The 26,528-nt window shown below is 39.3% G+C and overlaps 1 protein-coding gene across 1 annotated transcript; it reads left to right on the plus strand.

Annotated features, from left to right (window-relative positions):
• Positions 1–98: 98 nt before the first annotated feature.
• LOC131109961 (phospholipid phosphatase-related protein type 4-like) lies at positions 99–23,614 on the plus strand. Its single transcript, XM_058062550.1, has 11 exons — positions 99–443; positions 6,579–6,764; positions 8,499–8,628; positions 9,747–9,942; positions 11,454–11,511; positions 12,738–12,911; positions 13,784–13,919; positions 14,288–14,513; positions 16,231–16,825; positions 18,800–18,956; positions 20,380–23,614. The coding sequence occupies exons 1-11, from the start codon at positions 369–371 to the stop codon at positions 21,183–21,185; spliced, it is 2,739 nt and encodes a 912-aa protein (XP_057918533.1). The 5' UTR covers positions 99–368; the 3' UTR covers positions 21,186–23,614.
• Positions 23,615–26,528: the final 2,914 nt, after the last annotated feature.

A 26,528-nucleotide genomic window follows, 5' to 3' on the forward strand; every position in this document is an offset into this window, starting at 1 on the left:
TACAGCTATAAGGAGGAAATATACTAAACGTAGAGTAGCTTTATTTTGAAAATCTCACAGGATGCGATGTTGGGTGCGTATTGTTGCCTTCACCAGCATATCTATGGCAACAGTGGTGCTCCGTGGGAGTAGCAGAGCTGTAACGCCTTCCTATGTTCCCAGTATGGGTCTGTTCGGATGCCACACCGCGAGTACTCAACCTCCGTCGGACTCCGTAGACATTTAGCAGCTTGGGCCGACGACGAACCGGAGAGAAGAACCTTTTTGCGTCGGCTCTTATCGGAAAAGCGAGCACGGCCAGAAATATTGGGACGGGAATCAAGTCCAGCTCGTCTCCCAGCAACGGGAGAGCTCATCGGCGGGTCGGGATGTCTTCCAAGGAACGTCTGAAATTCGGCAAGGAGGACAGCGTTACCCTTCTGCCATGTTTTTATTTTGTAGAGGTTAGTCTATCTATATATCTATATCCATATATCTATATCTAATTCTATATATCTAAATATCTATATATCTATATCTATATATCTATATCTATATATCTAATTCAATATGTCTATAGCTAGCTAGCTATCTATAGCTATCTATCTATCTATCTATCTATCTATCTATCTATCTATCTATCTATCTATCTATCTATCTATCTATCTATCTATCTATCTATCTATCTATCTATCTATCTATCTATCTATCTATCTATCTATCTATCTATCTATCTATCTATCTATCTATCTATCTATCTATCTATCTATCTATCTATCTATCTATCTATCTATCTATCTATCTATCTATCTATCTATCTATCTATCTATCTATCTATCTATCTATCTATCTATCTATCTATCTATCTATCTATCTATCTATCTATCTATCTATCTATCTATCTATCTATCTATCTATATTTATCTATCTATGTGATAATGTTTTTCTATGTGAAAATCTACAATTATTCCAAAGAGATCTCCTTCAGTGTCCCAAGTACCCACAACGGCATTTTTATTGCCCCCCCCCACCCCCCAGGGAATATTCTAGACATAAATGAGACATTATGAAGCATTATGAGAAGAAAAACACACACACAAAATAGTACTAATAATAATAATAATAGATAATATGCCACAGCCTGGAGTTCAGGGGGAAGGGGGCAGGGGGGTCTTCCAAAAAGAGGGTTTAGTAAAAACCTGCAATGAGGGAAACTTTGGGGTTTTTCATTCCAGAAGTGCGGCAAGTCAAACTCGGAGTCAGTTACCATGGTAACTTAGTCTGTGAAGCTCACCTGCTGCTGCCTGACAGGATGAATCTGGTCCCTTGGAACCCAGGAGAATGACTTCCTAGGCCTTTATGTCAGGAGACGAGTCCATGGTTTCAAATATTGTATTTTCCGGACTATAAGTCACACTTTTTTTTCATAGGTTGGCTGTTCCTGCGACTTATACTCCAGAGCGACTTATAAATGAAAAAAGTGTTTATGTTCCATAAACACTGGACACCTTTTCTGTTCATGTTTATTTTTTGTGTAGCTGAATAACCATTGTGTTAGCATATCTTACACCTATTCAGCCTGTTCTCTATTCTTTTATTGTTAGAGCAGGGGTCTCAAACTCAATTTACTTGGGGGCCACTGGAGCTAGGGTCTGGGTGAGACTGGGACGCATCAGGTTTAAAAAAAAACAACGCATTTATTAAAAGCAAAAAAATGTAAAAAACTTTGCTTTGGTTCCAATTTTCTATAAGAAAAGCTCTGATAAAACATTCCACTGTTCTCAAATATCTTACTTTTTATTTTTCTACACAAAATAAGATGAAAAATAAATAAACAAATCAAGAATAAAGAAAATCAATCAATCAGTAATAAATAAATAAATATAATAATAATAAAAATAAAACGGCAAATAATAAAAACTTAAGAAACCACATATAGTTGGTGGGTAGACAAATTATTTTTTTCAGATTAAAATGAACAAAGCATTATTAGAGCCCTGTAGACATGACAAAACACGACTATAGTCACATTTATACTCTTTTTATTTACAACATATTGCGCAACTGCAGGGTCTTGAGACACATGCTAACTTGCAAACTAGAGAGCTAGCGACCTAAACGGTTGCCTTCAAGTTATTTCCTTTAAACTTAAATAGCCAAAAACTTACCACTTCCACACGGATAGGGAGGATAACTATTAACAGTTATTTAACCTTTAACATGAACATTAATCAAACGTAATAATTTTTTCTGGGTACATGATACCATACAGCATCCATATCAAACTTGCGCGGGCCGCACTAACATTAAACTTTCATATCAAGGCGGGGGCCTCAAACTAGTGTCCTGCGGGCCACATTTGGCCCACGGGCCGCGTGTTTGAGACCCCTGTGTTAGAACTTGCCTTCCAAGAGGACGTAATGTCTGTTTTGGTCAAGTAGTTTGGAAAATAAATTACCACAAAAAATGCAACTTATACTCCAGTGTGACTTATATATGTTTTTTTCTACATAATTATGCATTTTTGGCCTTGTGCGACTTATACTCCGAGGCAACTTATAGTCCAGAAAATACTGTACTATCATTCTGCGATGAGCATCAGACCCAATGCCCCATAACTCGATACATATACATAGCCGTACACCCTGGACTGGTGGCCAGCCAATCACAGGGCACATATAGACAAACAACCATTCACACTCACATTCATACCTATGGACAATTTGGAGTTGCCAATTAACCTAGCATGTTTTTGCCGGAATACCCAGAAAAAAACCCATGCATGCACGGGGAGAACATGCACACTCCACACAGAGATGACCGAGGGTGGGGATTGTTAAATAACAAATATAAATATACGTTAGCTATAGCATACAGAGTATACATTCTGTGCATGAAAGATGCTAAAACTAATCCAACATACGTCAAAACGTCAAGATATTAACTTTGTCTTATCATTGACAAAGTAAATTGGAGTAATGCTTAATATCTCATTAATAATGTATGAAGAAAATCCTATTTTCTTTCTCCTGAAATAGGTCATTTTGTGAGTGGAAAATAAAAAACAGTACCTAAAAATATCAAGCTGGACCCCTGCATTTTTTGATTTTCAGTTTGCGGTCCTGGGTGAAAAACTTACCCCTGCCATAATCCTAAAATAAAGACAAAATAGAGATAAAGTCATTGTGCCCAAATTGAGTTTTCTTTGAGAAATATCATCATATGAAATACTCGATGTGTTGGCCTCCTTCTTAAGTCAACAGTATTTTTCGGTCTCATTTTTTTTGTGTGTGTGTGTGTGTGTACGACCGTACTCGCCCTTTGTCTGTCAGAGATGCTATGTGCTCGCATTTTATATCTCGGCCTGCTGCATCATCCTACCCACTAACTGGCAGCTAGGCAACCAAACCCGGTGAATTAAGTGTATTTTTGTATCCATGCACTCCAGACTATAAATGTCCAAGGAAGAAAAAAAAAATCCCCGCTGAAGCTCAGATACAAGAAATGGAACACAACCTCGAAGCAGGGGGCGCCGGGAGAGCAGCTCGTAAAAAGCAAACAAACAAGTCCTCTAAATTGCTAATTCTCCCCCCCTCTCCCATCAAGGAAAAGAAAAGACATTTCTTGCAGGTTCTATTGTCATTAACTGAGGTCACGGCAAAGCGGGAAATAAACACACTAAGCAAAAAAGAGCAGGAGACGACAGAGACTTCATGTGTGTTCAATTGGACCTACTATTTCCCAGCCTTTGTATTGAGCAGCTCCACATAGCTGCATACTGGCCCCTGTTCACAAAACAGTCCTGTGTGAAATGCCGGTGATGGATTCAAATGTTTCTTTTCCTGGTAGGGAATCAGGAACACCCGAAGAAACACTTCCTGGTAGACATGGCTACCAACACCTCAAACAGAGAAGCTTGAGGGAGCGCAGGGGGAAGCAGAGCTTGGGGGGGGGATGGCAGAGAGCGCATCTGGCCTTCAGCGCATGCCCATACAAGGAACCTCTGGCGCTCTGTGACATCCGCCAGTGCTAGAACGCCCTCTGAAAGCAAGCGTTTCGAGCCATGCCGAACTTCTTTCAGGGCTCCCTTCCAAATGCGCGAACCTCATTAGCATTAGCATTAGCATTAGCATTAGCATTAGCATTAGCATTAGCATGGTTTAACACCAGAATACAACATTCCAACTACTCCAAACTACTCCGAAAATGCATAATTAGGTAAAAAAAAACGACTATAGTCACATTTATACTCTTTATTTACAACATACAGTGAAGAAAATAAGTATTTGAACACCCTGCTATTTTGCTATTTCTCCCACTTAGAAATCATGGAGGGGTCTGAAATTTTCATCGTAGGTGCATGTCCACTGTGAGAGAGATAAACTAAAAAGAAAAATCCAGAAATCACAATGCATGATTTTTTAACAATTTATTTGTGTGATACAGCTGCAAATAAGTATTTGAACACCTGTGTATCATCTAGAATTCTGACCCTGAAAGACCTGTTAGTCTGCCCATTAGAAGTCCACCTGCACTCCATGTATCATCCTGAATCAGATGCACCTGTTTGAGGTCGTTAGCTGCATAAAGACACCTGTCCACCCCATACAATCAGTAAGACTTTAACTTGTAACATGGCAAAGACCAAAGAGCTGTCCAAAGACACCAGAGACAAAATTGTACACCTCCACAAGGCTGGAAAGGGCTACGGAGCAATTACCAAGCAGCTTGGTGAAAAAAGGTCCACTGTTGGAGCTATCATTAGAAAATGGAAGAAGCTAAACATGACGGTCAATCTCAATCGGAGTGGAGCCCCATGCAAGATATCACCTCGTGGGGTCTCAATGATTCTAAGAAAGGTGAGGAATCAGCCCAGAACTACACGACAGGACTTGGTCAATGACCTGAAAAGAGCTGGGACCACCGTTTCCAAGGTTACTGTAGGTAATACACTAAGACGTCATGATGTGAAATCATGCATGGCACGAAAGGTTCCCCTGCTTAAACCAGCACATGTCAAGGCCCGTCTTAAGTTTGCATATGACCATTTGGATGATACAGAGGAGTCATGGGAGAAAGTTTTATGGTCAGATGAGACCAAAATAGAACTTTTTGGTCATAATTCCAATAAGCGTGTTTGGAGGAAGAAGAATGAAGAGTACAATCCGAAGAACACCATCCCTACTGTGAAGCATGGGGGTGGTAGCATCATGCTTTGGGGGTGTTTTTCTGCACATGGGACAGGACGAGTGCACTGCATTAAAGAGAGGATGACTGGGGCCGTGTATTGTGAGATTTTGGGGAACAACCTCCTTCCCTCTGTCAGAGCATTGAAGATGGGTCGTGGCTGGGTCTTCCAACACGACAACGACCCGAAGCACACAGCCAGGAAAACCAAGGAGTGGCTCCGTAAGAAGCATATCAAGGTTCTAGCATGGCCCAGCCAGTCTCCAGACCTGAACCCAATCGAAAATCTTTGGAGGGAGCTCAAACTCCGTGTTTCTCAGCGACAGCCCAGAAACCTGACTGATCTAGAGAAGATCTGTGTGGAGGAGTGGGCCAAGATCCCTCCTGCAGTGTGTGCAAACCTGGTGAAAAACTACAGGAAACGTTTGACCTCTGTAATAGCAAACAAAGGCTACTGTACCAAATATTAACATTCATTTTCTCAGGTGTTCAAATACTTATTTGCAGCTGTATCACACAAATAAATTGTTAAAAAATCATGCATTGTGATTTCTGGATTTTTCTTTTTAGTTTATCTCTCTCACAGTGGACATGCACCTACGATGAAAATTTCAGACCCCTCCATGATTTCTAAGTGGGAGAAATAGCAAAATAGCAGGGTGTTCAAATACTTATTTTCTTCACTGTATTGCGCAACTGCAGGGTCTTGAGACACATGCTAACTCGCAAACTAGAGAGCTAGCAACCTAAACGGTAGCCTTCAAGTTATTTCCTTTAAACTTAAATAGCCAAAAACTTACCACTTCCACACGGATAGGGAGGATAACTATTAACAGTTATTTAACCTTTAACATGAACATTAATCAAACATAATAATTTTTTCTGGGTACATGATACCATACAGCATCCATATCAAACTTGCGCAGGCCGCACTAACATTAAACTTTCATATCAAGGCAGGGGCCTCAAACTAGTGTCCTGTGGGCCACATTTGGCCTGCGGGCCGCGTGTTTGAGACTCCTGTCCTAAACACTTTTCAATTAGCTCTGCAAAGACTTTATTAATTTATTATCAACTCCTATATTAGAAATTTGGGTTTGTTCGTAGTTAGGAAGCACTTTGGGCATGTGACCAATCACATCGGAGTGGGCATGCCTGGAGGCGGGCCGTGGGTGGGTGGACTTGACAAATAAAATGATGATGAAATTGCGAGAGAAATGTAGATTTGCAATAAATAGTAGCAATTTAATTTTTAATTCTAATAGGGAAATTTGCTAAAGACAATGGGATCTAATTTCCTAGACCAGGCACGGCGCACCTGACTCTTTGCAAATTTTGTGAGCAGCGCATTCTGGCGCAGCGCAGCGCACCCACGCCTCCTTTACTTTTAATTTCTTTATGTTTTATTGCAGCTCCCGATTCTAGCCCTGTCTGTCATCAGTCTCTACTTCCTGGAGTTGACAGATATTTTCCAACCAGTGCATTCTGGGTACAGCTGCAACGACAAGAGTCTGTCTCTACCCTACATCATACCCCAACAGGAAGTTTGTCCTCTGCCTCTGCTCTTCAGCTTGGTGTTTGCCATTCCAGTTGCCACCGTGAGTAGAACGTACTTCTTCAGTCTCTTCACTGACTAGCATGGAATTTTGTCTGCTAACCTTTTTAGTTGGATTTATCTACTTGCTTGGAAATGGTGTTGACATTAGAGAGCTAACAAAATAGTTCACAACTGAATAAAAATCATGTTTATGTTTCTTGATGGGCTGCACGGTGGTGAGTGGTTAGCGCGCAGACCTCACAGCTAGGAAACCTGAGTTCAATCCCACCCTCGGCCAAACTCTGTGGGGAGTTTGCATGTTCTCCCTGGTTTTCTCCGGGTACTCCGGTTTCCTCCCACATTCCAAAAACATGCTAGGTTAATTGGCCACTCCAAATTGTCCATAGGTATGAATGTGAGTGTGAATGGTTGTTTGTCTATATGTGCCCTGTGATTGGCTGGCCACCAGTCCAGGGTGTACGGCTATGATTCTGGAAGATCTAGAAAGCTTTGTGCGCGGGTTATTGTTTTTACAGTTTTGGATCAATGTGAAATGTTAATGCTTGTCAGTGTTCCATAGAAGCTATTCTCTACTTCATTTATTTATATTTTATGGGTGGAATAAATTAAAACAGTAATCCAAAGAAATACAGCTGGAATGGGTGCAGATTCTGGAAGATCTAGAAAGCTTGTGGAAAGAGTGCGGGTTATTGTGTGTAGCTGCTCTATAGGAGTCCACATCTCATTATAAAGGGCCGAAAAATTTTCATATTAGGTCCCCTTTAAGCTATTTAAGTATTATTTCATGATGAAATGAAAAATGTGGTCATTGCTGAAAGATTTTTAATATTTTGTCTTGACTACGGCGGGATTATGTTTTGCATAATCATTTTAAATTCTTGTATATTGATAATGTTTGATAGCAAATGGTAACCAGATGTAATACATGAACTGTATGTCCTAATCAACACTACATATTACCGGTACTCAAGTTAAGTACGCACCTATTGAGGAATTACACTATGTACTAATTATCTTTATTGCCATATTGAATATCATTGATGATATTTATGATATAAACTTTGAAAATGTGCTATCTGTCAGACTAATGTTGCGGATGTAAGATATTAGATTAGATATTTTCATTAATTCATTCATTTTCTACCGCTTATCCTCATTAGGGTCGTGGGGTTGCTGGAGCCTATCCCAGCTGTCTTCAGGCGAGAGGCGGGGTACACCCTGGACTGGTGGCCAGCCAATCACAGGGCACATATAGACAAACAACCATTCACACTCACATTCATACCTATGGACAATTTGGAGTGGCCAATTAACCTAGCATGTTTTTGGAATGTGGGAGGAAACCGGAGTACCCGGAGAAAACCCACGCATGCACGGGGAGAACATGCAAACTCCACACTCCACGAGGGTGGAATTGAACTCGGGTCTCCTAGCTGTGAGGTCTTCGTGCTAACCACTCGACCTCCGTGCAGCCCTCTTAGATATTATATTTTCTCTTATTGTGTTTACTATATTGGGAAATAGGAGCATACATACAGTAGGTGAATGTACGGGTGTATTTCATGTGTGGAGGACTGTTAAAAATCATATTTAGAAGGTTGTAAACAAGTTTCCTATACTCTAAGTACAAAAATATTCCATTTACAAATAAGGAATTTTTTGCGGAAATTCACATATCAGGTTTTTAAAAAAATCAGGAACCAATGAACCGTCATAAAAAAACAAGGTTTACTGCAATTCATTAATTCAATTATTTACTTGTTCTTTTGTGCAGATTCTCATCGGAGAGGCCATTGTATTCTGCTACGTGTCGAGGAGGTCATCAACAATACAGATTGAGACAAATATCAATGCTGCAGGCTGTCATTTCAACTCTTACATTCGCAGGGCTGTACGCTTTATAGGTAAGAAAACAGCCTGGATGCCACCGAAGCTTATTAAATCCTACCCCTCCATCTGGTAATTTTACAATCAGTAACTGTTACATTTGTTCACTTCCTGCTTTCATAATATAGTTTAAGTTTTTTTTTTTTTTTTTTTTTGTCACATACCGAAGTAGGAGGTGATATGAGCATCCGATGACATAATGGGTACCATAGTAAGTGTCAATATAGTGATATATATAGCAGATCATGACTGGTTCAAGACTCTTCATCCTTGTATTTAGCAAACATCAACTGCTTGTATTGTTTCTTGAATTGGCTCATCGTTGTGCATTGTTTGAGGTCCTTACTCAATCCATTCCATAGTTTGATTCCACATACTGAAATGCTATGGCTTTTTAACGTAGTCCTAGCATAGAAGTGTTTCAAATGTACTTCTTCCCTGAGATCATATTTCTCCTCTCTTGTAGAGAAGTATTGGATGACATTTTTAGCTAATTGGTTATTTTTAGCCGTATGCATTATTTTAGCTGTTTGAAGATGAACTATATCAGCAAGTTGAAGTATTTGTGATTTTATAAGGACTTAGTATGTTCTCTGTAGGCGGCATTATGAATTATCCTTACTGACCTTTTTTGCAGTACATTTAGCGAGTGAAGATTGCTTTTATAGTTATTAGCCCATATTTCCACACAATAAGTAAGATATGGTAGAACCAGAGAGCAATAAAGAGTGTGGAGTGATTTCTGATTGAGAACAAATTTTGCTTTGTTCAATATTGAAATATTTCTGTGTACCTTATGTTGTATATTAGCAATATGAGGTTTCCAGCTCATATTTTCATCTATTGTGATATCCCAGAAATGTATTTTCCTTCACCCTTTCAATGTCTACACCGTCTATTTGTATTTGTTGGTACGTGTCCTTTCTGCTGTTACCAAACAGCATGATTTTAGTTTTATTTAGGTTCAAGGACAATCTATTATCATCAAACCGTCTTTTTAGTGTGACCATTTATTGTTATTGGTGTCGGTATCGACACTAAGCAGTATTTAGGCTGTGTCCAGTAATTATCCAAACCATTTTCAAGGCGTTTCAGAGTTAATTAAAAATAATTCTTGCAATGCTTCCCCCCCCAGGTGTCCATATCTTCGGCTTGTGTGTGACAGCGCTGATAACTGACATTTTTCAGCTCTCCACCGGGCAGCACACACCTTACTGGCTGGATGTTTGCAAACCCAATTTGACACACATGAACATGTCAAGTTGTGACGAAGCCTTTATTTTGGAGGATATTTGTTCTGGACAAGACATCAGCCTCATCATTGCCGGCAGGTAAACGTTTCCTTTTCCTGGTGAATATTATGAATGTTTGGTGTGTGTGTGTGTGTGGCTTGTCATATGTGCTTTTTGTGTGATGTTTAACTATCAGGACACATCTCAGTGTAAAATATAATAACATATCTCATTAATAGTGGAGTTTTTTGGGCCCACTTTGGTGTACAATGTCAGATTTACACCGACTGGCACTGGCCAATGTTGCCGTAGATGTGTTCCGGTGTTGTAGAGGAGCCAAGTGGGGTGCGTCACGGGAAGGTACATCAAGGGTTCAAAGTTTGCCATCATAACGGCCGCAAGAGTATCATCTAAATGCCTTATATTTCTATTTTACTTAAATTTGCCATTTTTAATTGTGAAATTGCTTCATTTAGGCAAATAAATCTGTAAAAATCTGCTAACATTTTCATTTTATTAACAAATTTTTAAAAAATTTTTAACACATTTTTAACACATTTTTAACACATTTTTAACACATTTTAACAAAATTTTAACAAAATTTTAACAAATTTTTAACAAAATTATAAATTTATAAAATCATATTTCAGTACTTTAGTATTCTACCGAAATTGGTCGATTAATCAAGTAACCAAAAAAACCCCAAAACATATTTTTGCTTGTTTAAAGAGAAATAATAAATTAATTCATTTTCTACCGCTTATCCTCACAAGGGTTGTGGGGGTGCTGGAGCCTATCCCAGCTGTCTTTGGGTGAGAGGCGGGGTACACCCTGGACTGGTGGCCAGCCAATCACAGGGCACATATAGACAAACAACCATTCACACTCACATTCATACCTATGGACAATTTGGAGTCGCCAATTAACCTAGCATGTTTTTGGAATGGGGGAGGAAACCGGAGTCCCCGGAGAAAGCCCACGCATGCACGGGGAGAACATGCAAACTCCACACAGAGATGGCCGAGGGTGGAATCGAACTCAGGTGTGGTCTGCGCGCTAACCATTCGAACACCATGCAGCCCAATTTTGCCATTTTAATTCTTGAAAATGCTTAATTGAGGCAAAAAAATCAGTAAAATCTGCTAAAATTTCCATTTTATTAACACATTAAAAAATTTTTTTTTTGTAAATTCAAAGCACCAACTGGTGAGGGATTGCTGTGTGTGTGTGTGTGTGTGGGTGAGTTGTGGATGACTATAGAGAGAAAACCGACAAACGCTTGAACTAGGGCTGCAGCTATCCAATATTTTAGTACTCGAGTATTCTACCGAAATTGGTCGATTAATCGAGTAACCAGAAAAAAACATATTTTTGCTTGTTTGAAGAGAAATAATAAATTCACAAGAAAAAGAATAATGCATAGATGCGTATGAAAGGTCCCCTTACATTACTTCTGGTGAACACTGGCTCAGAGGCAGTAGAGCCTTTTCTATTGTTGGTCATAGAATGTTGAAGGATCTACTCCTCTACGTGGAACAGGCCCATTTTTGGATATGCTATCCCCTTTGAAAGCGTATCCTAAAACCCACATATTCTTCTTTATTTTACAGGAAATCCTTCCCTTCCCAGCATGCAACACTGGCTGCCTTTGGTGCTGTGTATGTCTCAGTAAGTTTACACCCACATCAGAATGCATGCACATATTAAGTGACATAAATCATAAAATATTTTGCGGTTTTGATAAGTGATTTTCGATAATATCAACCAATATTGCCACAAAAATGAGTTATCAGTTTATAATGTTTATGCCGCCAATGGGGATGTAGCGATAACAACAAGCCCGCTAGCTCAGTATGTCTACTGTCTGGAATTATCTCCAAGTTCCGCCTTTGGATTGTAAACATATAATTGAATTAGCCCGGTTTATCATGTCACTGATTGTATTAGCGCAGAGTTTTATACTTTGCACTTTTACTTTGTTCTTATATGGATGTTTGTGCCACATAAAAATGTGCAGCTTTCCAGACTGCATGACTTCGTTTGACTATTATTTGTGAATTTATTCAGACTAACCAGTCTAACCTGTTAATAGAACATATTATTTTACTTGACTATTTTTAGTGACTATTTTGTTGCCAAAAAAATATGGCAATTTTTTTTGTTTCTTTTTCCACATTTGTCAAATACAAAAAAGAAGCATACCGGTAATGCGTAATTTTCGCTTGATTTTGGTATCAGGAATTCAGTGCTCGGTACATCAGGAAGAAATCCACTATAGAGCATCCGTAGTTTCCATTGCAAATCCAGCAATATTAAAAAAATAAAGTATCATTAAATATATATCCCCTAATTTCTGGGCTGTAATGCACCAGACTATAAGCTCCACGTCCATGTCATAAAAAGACATTGTGGGGCGTAAAAGTCCACGAGAACTTGGTAGGAGTCAAATCATGAACTATAAGGGAGCTTCTAATGAGCTCCCAACTAGAGGGATCTGCCTATGTTGGCCCACAAGCCAATGAACTTCTCTGCTGGGAATAATAAAATAGTTGCTATTTTTTATTTTAAAGCCATATTGATATTTGTCTTGTATATTTTCTAGCTACTTTTTTGAGTGTTAAGTTGCTGTGTGATGATTTTATCCTTCCATCTATGATGACGCAATGGGTCATACTGTTGTATTGAGTAATGACCTCTGCAATTTCTAATGGGTTTAAACGATTAGTAGTTCTGAAGTATCGAAGATGTCATGAGATTAGAACACGGTCATAAATTAGGCGCACCACTGTGTAAGCCATAGGGTTCCAAGTTTAATTTAAAAATATTGGCTTATACACCAGAAATGACAATGCACTATTATTATATTGTGTAAAACATTTTGAAATGTCTTTCAGATGTATTTCAACACAGTACTGACAGACTCCACCAAGCTGCTGAAGCCTCTGTTGGTGTTTTCTTTCATCATGTTGGCCATCCTGGCTGGATTAACCAGGATCATCCAGTTCCGAAACCACCCTGTTGATGTCTACTGTGGATGGATGCTGGGCACGGCTGTTGCTATCTATCTGGTAACGCATACAACGACTCGCTATTTGCTTGTTTTTGCTGAGTGACTAACAAATGGATTGAAAGTCATTTTGTCATCCGTGGTTGATTCTCAGTGTTTTGCTTCTTGGACATTTCTCACAAGGGGCAGTTCTTATCCTAGATCTTATAGGATGTACTGTACTTACAGTATATGATAAAAGTATTTACAAAGTGTTCCTCTCGATCAGTGGTGGGCAAATATTTTGACTCGTCGGCCACATTGAGTTAACAAAATTGTTATTTGTGTGTGTTAAAATTGTCCATATTTAACACACACGCACACACACACACACTATTTTATTCTTATAATTTTACTTGAATTATTTGTCTAATTTATTTTTTTAATTTATATTTATTTTATTAATTTATATATTATTCATTTTTCTGTCCCTTTTTTCAGGAGCACTTTAAACATCATACCACATCAAACTATGTAATTTAATTTTACAGTTTTGTTGGGTTTTTTTACTAAATAAGACACCCAACCGGCATGGCGGTCCAGTGGTTAGCGCGCAGACCTCACAGCTAGGAGACCAGGGTTCAATTCCACCCTCGGCCATCTCCGTGTGGAGTTTGCATGTTCTCCCTGTGCATGCGTGGGTTTTCTCCCGGTACTCCGGTTTCCTCCCACATTCCAAAAACATGCTAGGTTAATTGGCCACTCCAAATTGTCCATAGGTATGAATGTGAGTGTGAATGGTTGTTTGTCTATATGTGCCCTGTGATTGGCTGGCCACCAGTCCAGGGTGTACCCCGCCTCTCGCCCCAAGACAGCTGGGATAGGCTCCAGCACCCCCGCGACCATTGTGAGGAAAAAGCGGTAGAAAATGAATGAATGTATGTTTTCATTCAGGGCATTTATGCAGTGGGACGTTTCCAGCCTTGTGAAACTAAACCGAGACGGCGACGCCCACCCTCCACCCTGAGAAAGTCTCCACCGCCTTCTGTCCCGAGTGTCAGCCAATCAGAAGTGAGCAACAACCGCCAAGGTAAACAATGTGTACTCTGTACCTCTTCCATATTCATATTTATTCATTGGTATTGGCTTTCCTACCAATATCTTAAACTGATATTGTCCGGCATGTCCAATAAGTCCGGTTAACAAACATTTTTGCAAATATTACGCCTTGGTTTGTGTAAATTGCTACACACAAAAATGTCGCCTCGGTTAGCATACAATATGCTGTTAATCTTTTTAGCTTGCTAACACATGGAAACAGGATATGGAAGGGAGAATCGAACCCAAGTCTGAACCCAAGTGCTGTACCTAAGCAATAACATTATTTTTATATTTATTTTTATGTATTTTTGTCGAGGTTTGCTCCATCCGTATGACCTCTTTTATTCTTGAATCTAGTGAGCCACCACATGTTGACACCCAGTCAACCAGAACCAATCAACACCAGGACCACGACCCGCACCTTCTCCCCCAATCAGGCGGAACGGATCCTCACACGAAGCTCCTCCTACCGGGAGCCCTCTCAGACCAGTCTGAAGATCGCCAATGCTGAAGTGAAGGTGATCCATCCTCCCAGCCCTTTGAGGAATTCTGATAAAACATTCAACAGCAGCACACTGCCAAGGTAACACATGTATTCATACACTAATAGAATACAGTAGTCGTAGTAGTAGTAGTAGTAGTAGTAAAATAGAGTGATGCCATGCTTTACGTATGTCATTACGTATTTTCTATATAAGTACAAGTATATGCTTTGAATAGAAAACAATACTGTACAGGCTACACGGTGGTCAAGTGGTTAGCACACAAACCACATGCTAGGTTAATTGGCGACTACAAATTGTCCATAGGTATGAATGTGAGTGTGAATGGTTGTTTGTCTATATGTGCCCTGTGATTGGCTGGCCACCAGTCCAGGGTGTACCCCGCCTCTCGCCCAGCTGGGATAGGCTCCCCTTGAGGATAAGCGGTAGAAATGAATGAAACAATACTGTACATACAGTATGTAGTATATATATATATATATATATATATATATATATATATATATATATATATATATATAGTATATATTGTATATATTGATTGATTGTTTGTCTATAGCAGGGGTCTCAAACACGCGGCCCACTAGTTTGAGGCCCCCGCCTTGATATGAAAGTTTAATGTTAGTGCGGCAAGTTTGATATGGATGCTGTATGGTATCATGTACCCAGAAAAAATTATTACGTTTGATTAATGTTCATGTTAAAGGTTAAATAACTGTTAATAGTTATCCTCCCTATCCGTGTGGAAGTGGTAAGTTTTTGGCTATTTAAGTTTAAAGGAAATAACTTGAAGGCTACCGTTTAGGTCGCTAGCTCTCTAGTTTGCGAGTTAGCATGTGTCTCAAGACCCTGCAGTTGCGCAATATGTTGTAAATAAAAAGAGTATAAATGTGACTATAGTCGTGTTTTGTCATGTCTACAGGGCTCTAATAATGCTTTGTTCATTTTAATCTGAAAAAAATAATTTGTCTACCCACCAACTATATGTGGTTTCTTAAGTTTTCATTATTTGCCGTATTATTATTATTATTATTATTATTATTATATTTATTTATTTATTACTGATTGATTGATTTTCTTTATTCTTGATTTGTTTATTTATTTTTCATCTTATTTTGTGTAGAAAAAAAAATTAAGATATTTGAGAACAGTGGAATGTTTTATCAGAGCTTTTATTGTAGAAAATTGGAACCAAAGCAAAGTTTTTTAAATTTTTTTGTTTATAATAAATGGTTATTTTTTTTTTTTTGGAAAACCTGATGCGGCCCAGTATCACCTAGACGCGAGCTCCAGTGGCCCGCAAGTAAACTGAGTTTGAGACCCCTGGTCTATAGGCTACACAACGGTCGTATGGTTAGCGTGCAGACCTCACAGCTAGGAGACCAGGGTTCAATTCCACCCTCGGCCATCTCTGTGTGGAGTTTGCATGTTCTCCCCGTGCATGCGTGGGTTTTCTCCGGGTACTCCGGTTTCCTCCCACATTCCAAAAACATGCTAGGTTAATTGGCCACTCCAAATTGTCCATTGGTATGAATGTGAGTGTGAATGGTTGTTTGTCTATATGTGCCCTGTGATTGGCTGGCCACCAGTCTTCCCCTGAAGACAGCTGGGATAGGCTCCAGCACCCCCGCAACCCTCGTGAGGATAAGCGGTAGAAAATGAATGAATGAATGTTTGTCTATATGCGCCCTGCCATTGGCTGGCGACCGCCCAAGGTGTGCCCCCGGGGGCCCTAGTGTGGCTAAGCAGCATAGAAAACGGATGGATATCTCTATACTGTTTTACTTTTTCGTTTAGGTCCCATGGTGGCTCATCATTGGAGGGTGGTCGGGTTCCTCGGCGTCATGCCTCCATCCATACTTCCATGGATTCAGTGCGATCCAAGCAACTCCTCAGCCAATGGAAGAATAAAAACGACAACAGGAAGCTGTCCCTGCAGGTGATGGATGGCATAAGAACAGCTTCCTTGTCTCCTCAAAGAAATGTGGAGTTGCATTACCCCGTGGAAGTGTCTGCCGTGGGCATGGCTACGGAGCTCCACAGCGGAACCTACATGCCTTCGGTCCCTGGCCAGGAAGTCCACATCCCCTGCTATAATAACAAAATATCCGCCGTCTGTGTTCCAATAGTCAATAATAATCCCATGGCCCAGAACGGAGGCACCGGTCTGGTTGGTGGACCCAGAATGCCTATTCAGTCCCGCCCTGGATCTTCCCAACTGGTACACATTCCCGAGGAGGAAAATTCTACCAGCAAGGATCACGAGAGTGAATCAGAAGATAGCACTATTGATCTGGTTGCCTTGGCTAAACAAAACTGGATGAGAGGAGCAGAGAAGCCGACCATCCCCTGCCGACCGCTCAGTGCAGGCGGTCAACCCAGACTCATGCAGGTGAATGATTTTGGATTTTGATAAAGATATCATATAATATTTAATCCAAACCAATGAAATATGGTGACAGGACACCAAGTCTACTGTAATGTCTAGAGACGTGTTCTTGGTGAACGTGGATGCTTTGGCATTAGGGGGGTCATAAAGCAAGACAAATAAGATGTAAAACAGCCAGGTGGGTCTGGTAACGCTGATGGGGAATTGGTTCTTTTTACGAGTTTTTATGACGCCTCGCACTGAACCTGGAACTACAACACACAGACTGTTAAAGGGCCGGGCTAGGCCGTTAGCAACTTCTATGTAACTTTTTAAAAGAAGTTTGAAACCAACTAGGCGGCACGGCGGTCTAGTGGTTAGCGCACAGACCTCACAGCTAGGAGACCAGGGTTCAATTCCACCCTCGGCCATCTCTGTGTGGAGTTTGCATGTTCTCCCCGTGCATGCATGGGTTTTCTCCGGGTACTCCGGTTTCCTCCCACATTCCAAAAACATGTGAGTGTGAATGGTTGTTTGTCTATATGTGATTGGCTGGCCACCAGTCCAGGGTGTACCCCGCTTCATGCCCAAAGACAGCTGGGATAGGCTCCAGCACCCCCACGGCCCTCGTGAGGAAAAGCGGTAGAAAATGAATGAATGTAACCAACTAAATTATCACCATTACCAAATAGATAAATAAAGAAACGGGTACGAACTAGTAGTGGGAACCTCTGAGATCGGGAAGACCTTGGTGAAGTGGCAACCCAAGTCTGAATCCACAGTTTTTGCTCGGAAGAGGGTGGAGTGCCATCTCCGGGTCGGGGATGAGATCCTGCCCCAGGTGGAGGGGTTCAAGTACTGTATTTTCTGGACTATAAGTCGCTCCGGAGTATAAGTTGCACAAGTCCAAAAATGCATAACTAGGTAGAAAAAAACATACATAAGTCGCACTGGAGTATAAGTCACATTTTTTGCGGGTAATTTATTTTCCAAACTACTTGACCAAAACAGACGTTACGTCCTCTTGGAAGGCAAGTTCTAACAATAAAAGAATAGAGAACAGGCTGAATAGGTGTAAGATATGCTAACACAATGGTTATTCAGCTACACAAAAAATAAACATGAACAGAAAAGGTGTCCAGTGTTTATGGAACATAAACACTTTTTTCATTTATAAGTCGCTCTGGAGTATAAGTCGCAGGAACAGCCAACCTATGAAAAAAAGTGTTACTTATAGTCCGGAAAATATGTTATATATAATACCGTATTTTCCGGACTATAAGTTGCTCCGGAGTATAAGTCTCACAAGGCCAAAAATGCATAATCAGGTAGAAAAAAAACATACGTAAGTCGCACTGGACTATAAGTTGCAGGAACAGCCAACCTATGAAAAAAAGTGTCACTTATAGTCCGGAAAATATGGTATATATATTACGTATTTTCTGGACTATAAGTTGCTCCGGAGTATAAGTCGCACAAGTCCAAAAATGCATAATTAGGTATAAAAAACATACAGTCGCAATGGAGTATAAGTGGCATTTTTTGCGGGTAATTTATTTTCCAAACTACTTGACCAAAACAGACATTACGTCCTCTTGGAAGGCAAGTTCTAACAATAAAAGAATAGAGAACAGGCTGAATAGGTGTAAGATATGCTAACACAATGGTTATTCAGCTACACAAAAAATAAACATGAACAGAAAAGGTGTCCAAGGTTTATGGAACATAATTTTTTTTTTCATTTATAAGTCGCTCTGGAGTATAAGTCACAGGAACAGCCAACCTATGAAAAAAAGTGCGACTTATAGTCCCGAAAATATGGTATATCTGGATCTTGTACACGAGTGAGTGAAGAGAGAGCTGAAAGCAAAGCGGTAAATTTTTTTCCCACATCTAGCGGGACTTGTGATTGCGGAACAATAAAACATTTTTTGTAAGCACAGAAATCTGTATGATATAAATTAATTTGAGTTCACGTCCTTCCCACTGTCTATCCAGGTAATGTCTTTCTCAAAACACCAGAGTTTGCTCGGCTCTCCTCGATCCGAGGATGGTGGCAGCGTTGTCAGTTGCACTGGATCCTTCCGATACAGAGCTCTGACGGACCACGACCCATCACCACCCGCCTCCACGACTGGCGCCACGGAAGTGGAAGGTATGGACTGCTGGGATCATAATATAAAAGCATCATTCCGTCTTTGTGAGCCGATGGAGTAGTTCCGTAGAGATGGGAGGTCAGCGGTACTTACATACATACAGTATATGTACTTATGCTGTTTGATGACATCATCAGAACATGACTACCGTACATAAGTCAATGAAGTCTGATCACAGTATTCGGAACCAACTCTTCCTTCAGAAATTCTGTACTTAAACAGTTACCAGTTACCAGTCACCAGTTACCAGTTTCACTTTTGTCTTCAGAAACATGACAAACTACATTACTTGCAATTTCTTCAAGCTAAACTGTGAGAAAAACCTTGAGATGCTAGTATCTTTCCATAAAATCATCTGTATCAGCTGCAATACTAACAATATTGCAGACAATATTGCCCTGATTTCACCGCTGATTATTATAATTTATTGTGGTTTGTAATTACTATCAAACCTTGGTTTTCATAAGCACGGGTTTTGGTATGATTTGGTTTTTGTTGAAAATTTTCACTCGCATGGCTTGGTTTTTGCACACTTTGCCTCGTGTCATTGGCTTCACTCTGTCACATTTTTTCCAAATTAATTTATTATTTTAATTGAACTAATTTTTAAAATAATACATAGCTGTTTGGTGTCTGAATGTCGGCGGTGGAGTAGTTTTCTCATCTTTCAGCTGGGATAGGCTCCAGCACCCCCGCGACCCTCGTGAGGATAAGCGGTAGAAAATGAATGAATGAATGAAAAATTGCTATATAAAGTCAAATACAAATAGAAGGCATTCAGAAGATGCATTCAAAGATGGTGTCGCTGTGATGATATGTAGTACTCTACACTGGTCACTAGGTGTCAGTAATGGTAATAATGCTAATGCTAACATATGTGAGTCTATACTATTTCACATTTCCGTCTTATTTTAGAAGCTAGTAAACACGTTTTCTATGATCTTACTATGAAAATATTCCGTTTATAAATAAGAAACCCTACTTGGCGGAAAGGCAGGTCTGGAAGGAATGAACTGCCATAAAGAAGGGATTAGTGTAGTAAAACCACTAATAGTAACACCTCCAGTGTTATTATTGCTATTGGCAAAAAACAATATTTTCTCATCTTTCGGCTGGGATAGGCTCCAGCACCCCCACGACCCATGTGAGGATAAGCGGTAGAAAATGAATGAATGAATGAAAAATTGCTATATAAAGTCAAATACAAATAGAAGGCATTCAGAAGATGCATTCAAAGATGGTGTCGTTGTGATGGTATGTAGTACTCTACACTGGTCACTAGGTGTCAGTAATGGCTTGTTTTTTTCCAAAAAACTATGTTTTCTCATCTTTCAGCTGGGATAGGCTCCAGCACCCCCCGCGACCCTTGTGACCATACATTATATCTAAATGTCATTTTTCCCTTTCTTTATTTCTTATAAGGCAAAGGTTTGGAACGAACCGGCAGTATCGTCCGTGTTGAAGCCCACCCAGAGGCAAGAGTAAAGAAGCCCTTGGTGAAACCTCCAAGCACCGATGGAAGTGGCTCTTGGCGATGGAATCCTGCAGAAAAACGTCCGTCGGTACGACAGGCAGCTTTTAACATCAACGATTTACACAGAAATACCGACAGCTGTGATTCCCTGAAGGACGGAGGGTCACTGGATGGGCAGGAGAGTGAAAGTGCCAAAGTGGAAAATAAAAGTGTCGGAGAAGGAGTCGCATACACTGGCTACCCACATGTTGGATACCCTCTACATCCGTCACATCCCAATAAACCCAACACCTTCCAGGACCCCAATTCAGCCAAACCTCTCCCCCCGAGTGCCGTGATTGCTCCTCCTTTCCACCCGCACCCTCAAGCCATCACTACCATTAGAGTCACCCCTGTTGAAGGCACTGGTGCCAGCAGCGACGGCAGCTCCGAATGCCAGTCGGTAGCGTCGTCCAGCCGGGAATCGACCTTGAGGAAAAAGAGCGTGAGCAATATTCACTGCAGCCAAGATGTGGCGCTAATCTCCGATCACATTCTCTGTCAGAAAAGCAACCTCTTTGACAGTGAAAGTGAAAACCTCCCACCTTATCAAGACAACCCCATCACCCCCCCGAGGCAATTCCAAGGAATGCTTAGTCGTCCGAGTCCGCACCCTCCGCCTACTTTGCCCCGCCCCATTATGTACACCCCTCCTCCACCTTCTGGGTTGGCTTTGATGACGAGCTCATGTGACGTTCATGCATCGAAACGTTAAAATGGTAAAACCAACAATGCCAGGTGAGTTTTTTCTTCTCTGGCCAGTATACCCAGTATACCCCTTTTTGGTCATAGTATCACCCTGACTGGGCCGTCCGTACCTACAAGTCATGGCTTTATATGGGTTGAAGAGATACTGTCATCATTCACTCAGCCGTTCTTATTTGATGAGGCTAAACTGTTAGCAGTGTTCAGTGGGAGGGCCGTGAGTTTTTGTATATTTGGTGCAAGAATTTGTGAGGAAATGTAAAACTTCCCAAATTGGCTCAAACAAGGACAGAAAAAGGACGAGGTCTGAAGCACAACTGCAAGATTAAGATTAAGATATGCCTTTATTCGTCCCTCAGTGGGGAAATTTGTATTGCACAGCAGCAAGAGTACAGAGTCGGTTAAGCAGTACAAAATACACAATGTAGAAAAATAAACAATATAAACAACCCAAGTATTAACAAAATCAACAGTTTTTATATACAATACAGTATGTTGATACAGTAAACCTTGGATATATCGGATTCAATTGTTCCCACTGGTTTTGTCCGATATAAGCGAAATCCGTTATATGCGTATACCGGAAAATGTCCGTTTTACACATATATCGGATTTATATCCGGTATATGCGTAAATCGGATTTTATCCGTTATAAAAAGGCACTTCCTTGACTATGTTTCCAATGTACCAATGCAAACGCTGCAAATGACGTCGTATAGCGGCCTGTCACGATTCGGCGAATCGGAGCGCCACGATGCGGCCATCCGATATATGCGAGGGAAATTTAATGAAAATGCATTGGAACGGGACTGGAGATTTTGTCCGAAATAGGCGAAATCCGTTATAAAAAATCCGATATATGCAATGAATTTTTATTGGAAATGCATTACAGAAAAATCAGGTTTTTTTTTATCTGTCCGTTGTGAGCGAATTTCCGATATATCCGAGTCCGATATATCCGAGGTTTACTGTAGTATGAAACGAGATGAGATATATGACCAGTCTATACACTAGTGAGTTAATATGAGGCATTATGGAAATACTTCACATAGAACTTAGTATATTGCATTTAGAGCCCTTAGTATTGCACATGGAGGTTGATCAGATATTGCACAGTGAATGAGGTCTGGAGTAACTATACTGAGTATAAAAACAAAGTATTATACAAGAAAGCAAATATCTGATTGTGGCATTTAAGACAAAAAATACGCTAAGTCATATGCCAATGTTATGTCCACACCACTACGGATATTTTAAAAATGCATATTTTTCTATGCGGTTTGGCCTCATCTGTTTGGGAAAAACTTACTTTTCAGTGTATGCTCGCCGACGTGTACAGCAGCTTTTTGCTTTGTTTTGTAAGAAATGTGCCACATGTTCTCCCGTTTGTAAAACAACAGCAAATGAAATGAATCAAGTGCTATTAATTTGTGTCAACAAAATTAATTAATCAGTTGCACAAAATTTAGAATGAATAGGAGAAAGGGGCCAAAGATGAAAGTATGGCGCTATAGCGTCACTTTATGTACAACATCAGCTTGTCAGACTCGTGTCAATCCGCCCATGGCATCGTTCAAGCCACACTACGTACATGAATACTATAGAATCCTGATCCGAACACCCCGAATGTAACAAACAGCCTTTTTGTATTTTGACTAGACCAGGGGTCGGCAACCTTTACTATGAAAAGAGCCATTTCACCCACTTGCCCACTAAAGAAAAATAGCCTGGAGCCGCAAAACGTTGTATGTTTAAAACAACATTGGAGGGGAAAAAAAAGACGAGTTGGAGTACTCTTGCTAGTACTGGAGATAAACTTTTGTTTTTAAATGAGCTCTAATTTATTTTTTAGAATCGTCAAATAACTCATTAATAATAATTAATAACTCAAATAACTCAAAGTATTACTCATTTCCCTTCATGTTAACCTGTCAGAGAGAACTGGATAGCATCCTGTCTGCTCATTCAGTCACCAGTCAGAACTCAGTCAGGATGCATTCATGGTCTCACACAAAGTTGGATTTTTGTAAACTCATAACAAAGACGTGCATTTTCACCACACGGGTGCTAAAAAATATTCAAGCATTGCAAAGGGAGCCGCAACAAAGAGGCTGGAGAGCCACATGCGGCTCTGGAGCCGCGGGTTGCTGACCCCTGGACTAGACCAGTGATTCCCAAAGTGTGGGCCGTGGTGGTACTGCAGGTGGGCCAGGAGAGGTCATTAAATATATGATTCATTTTTGCAAATATTATTTAAAAAAATATTTTTATTGTAAAATATTTATTGCACAATTTAAAAAATATATTTATAGGCCTAAGTAATAAACTATTGAGTGTTATTGACCTGTTATACCTTATACAGTTTATGATTGGAACGTAGCTCTCTGGTCATCATGCCAGTCTTGAATGCAGTTATGAAAAGTACGAGAATTAATTCTGTCTTGTGTGTTAACAATAATAATAATAATAATAATAATAATAATAATAATAATAATAATAATAATAATAATAATAATAATAATAATAATAATAATAATAATAATAATAATAATAATAATAATAATAATAATAAATTATTATTATTATTAAGGATAAAAATAAAACAAGGAATAACAATATAAATATAAAAGTGGCACGTGCTGTTCAAAATAAGTGTAAATATATGTACATCAAAAACAATAACCTATGCAGTAACAAAATGTAGAATTGCAGTCAAACACAATAACCTATACAGTAACAAGATGAGATGATACAGAAACAAGATTATTATTATTATTATTATTACCCATTATTAGTACCCACGACAGAATTAATTCACATACTTTTCAGAACTGCATTCAAGACTGGCATGATGACCAGAGAGCTACGTTCCAATCATAAACTGTATAAGGTTCCTAAAATATTGTGACAGGTCAATACCAGATTATTATTAGTATTATTATTATTATTAATAGTAATATAATAATAATAATTATTATTATTGTTATGTAATTATTTTATAATAATAATAATTATTATTATTATAAGTTAAGTGTTCTGAGAACGCAGCATTTCATCTATGTATTGTTTATAGGACAAAGGTGGGCCGCAGACATTTTTTACATTTTCAAGTGGGCCCTGAGTTGGTAAAGTTTGGGAACCCCTGATCTAGACCATTACTATTTGCACATTACTATTTACTGTATCTTTAGTGTGTACTTTTCAGATTATATTATGATAAGCAACTAATTGTCTCCCATGATATGAAACGGAGACCTTTGTGGCTCTTATAGGCCAGTATTAGAAATATCATTACAATATTTAACTTTGAGAAGCTATTGTAATTTGACAAACATAATCCATACTGTATTTAATAATATATTCTTCTATTCAGATGTTACATTGGTTGTTAAGACAGAAAGACACGATTCTGTTTACATTTCCCTTTTTAATTGGTTCATTGAGGTTAGAGTTTGCATTGTAAAGCTGGAGTGGATACAAGTGGGTGGAGCATCTTTTAGTGGATGCTCTTTTATGTATTTGGGTCATACATTTTTTATTTATTTATTTATTTTTATTTTCCTATTTTTGACCAATGTTCATATGAATTGTGAATATGATGTAAATCTACCAGAGGTGTGTGATGAACTGTGATTGAGTTTTTTTTCTTTATCAGATACGGTGTGACTATTATTTATTGTATTTAGTCTGTAGGTTTCATGAAATCATTTTATAATTTTTTCCCTTTTGACTTTTCCCTGTTATGAATAGTTTTGGCTTACTTTTTTTTCCTTTCTGACTTAAAGCTGGCTCGGGAATGTAATCCGCACCAGTTAGTATGATGAAAACAAACACTATACCGAGTGAATGTGTAACTTTCTACTAGTTATTTTATTTTCATTGTTGACGGAAAGCAGCTTGTGAAACGTTGAATTGTATCCACGCAATATTGACATCACGGGTTGGCAACCTCAGCTAAGAGAATTGGACATGTGGTTGTGTTTTCTATTTGCGTTGCTGTTTAGTTGCTATTATTAGTCAAATCATATTTCATATTTAAGAAAATGTAATGTATTTTTGCCCTAAATTAAGCATTTTCATAGGCACATTCAAAGACCATATGATACAGTATGGTCACTAGTGTTCTGTAATGTTGCTGTAATGACACACAAGCACCAGACAGGTTTGAAGGATCTTACAATCGAAGAATAATCCCTTACAAAGGCTACTTTTTACGGAACACATTTACAGCAACACACACTATAGGGACTATCGTGACTATAGGGGTGTTATTTCATGACAAGAGGTCTCTAGACATCTTAAAAAGTGGATGTAGAGAGTCGTAAACAGAATTTTTTTTACTCACTGTAATGTTACAGTAATGTTACTGTAATGACACACAAGCACCAGACAGGTTTGAAGGATCTTACAATCGAAGAATAATCCCTTACAAAGGCTGCTTTTTACGGAACACATTTACAGCAACACACACCATAGGGACTATCGTGACTATAGGGGTGTTATTTCATGACTAGAGGTCTCTAGTCGTCTTAAAAAGTGGATGTAGAGAGTCGTAAGCAGAAATGTTTTACTCACTGTAATGTTACAGTAATGTTACTGTAATGACACACAAGCACCAGACAGGTTTGAAGGATCTTACAATTGAAGAATAATCCCTTACAAAGGCTACTTTTCACGGAACACATTTACAGCAACACATACCATAGGGAGTATTGTGACTATAGGGGTGTTATTTCATGACTAGAGGTCTCTAGTCAGCTTAAAAAGTGGAGGTAGAGAGTCGTAAATAGATTTTTTTTTACTCACTGTAATGTTACTGTAATGACACACAAGCACCAGACAGGTTTGAAGGATCTTACAATCGAAGAATAATCCCTTACAAAGGCTGCTTTTTACGGAACACATTTACAGCAACACACACCATAGGGACTATCGTGACTATAGGGGTGTGATTTCATGACTAGAGGTCTCTAGTCGTCTTAAAAAGTGGATGTAGAGAGTCGTAAGCAGAAATGTTTTACTCACTGTAATGTTACAGTAATGTTACTGTAATGACACACAAGCACCAGACAGGTTTGAAGGATCTTACAATTGAAGAATAATCCCTTACAAAAGCTACTTTTTACGGAACACATTTATAGCAACACACACCAAAGGGACTATCGTGACTATAGGGGTGTTATTTCATGACTAGAGGTCTCTAGTCATCTTAAAAAGTGGATGTAGAGAGTCGTAAACATAATTTTTTTACTCACTGTAATGTTACAATAATGTTACTGTAATGACACGCAAGCACCAGACAGGTTTGAAGGATCTTACAATCGAAGAATAATCTCTTACAAAGGCTACTTTT

Source organism: Doryrhamphus excisus, chromosome 22 (genome assembly GCF_030265055.1).
Source record: "Doryrhamphus excisus isolate RoL2022-K1 chromosome 22, RoL_Dexc_1.0, whole genome shotgun sequence".
Classification (NCBI taxonomy): Eukaryota; Metazoa; Chordata; class Actinopteri; order Syngnathiformes; family Syngnathidae; genus Doryrhamphus; species Doryrhamphus excisus.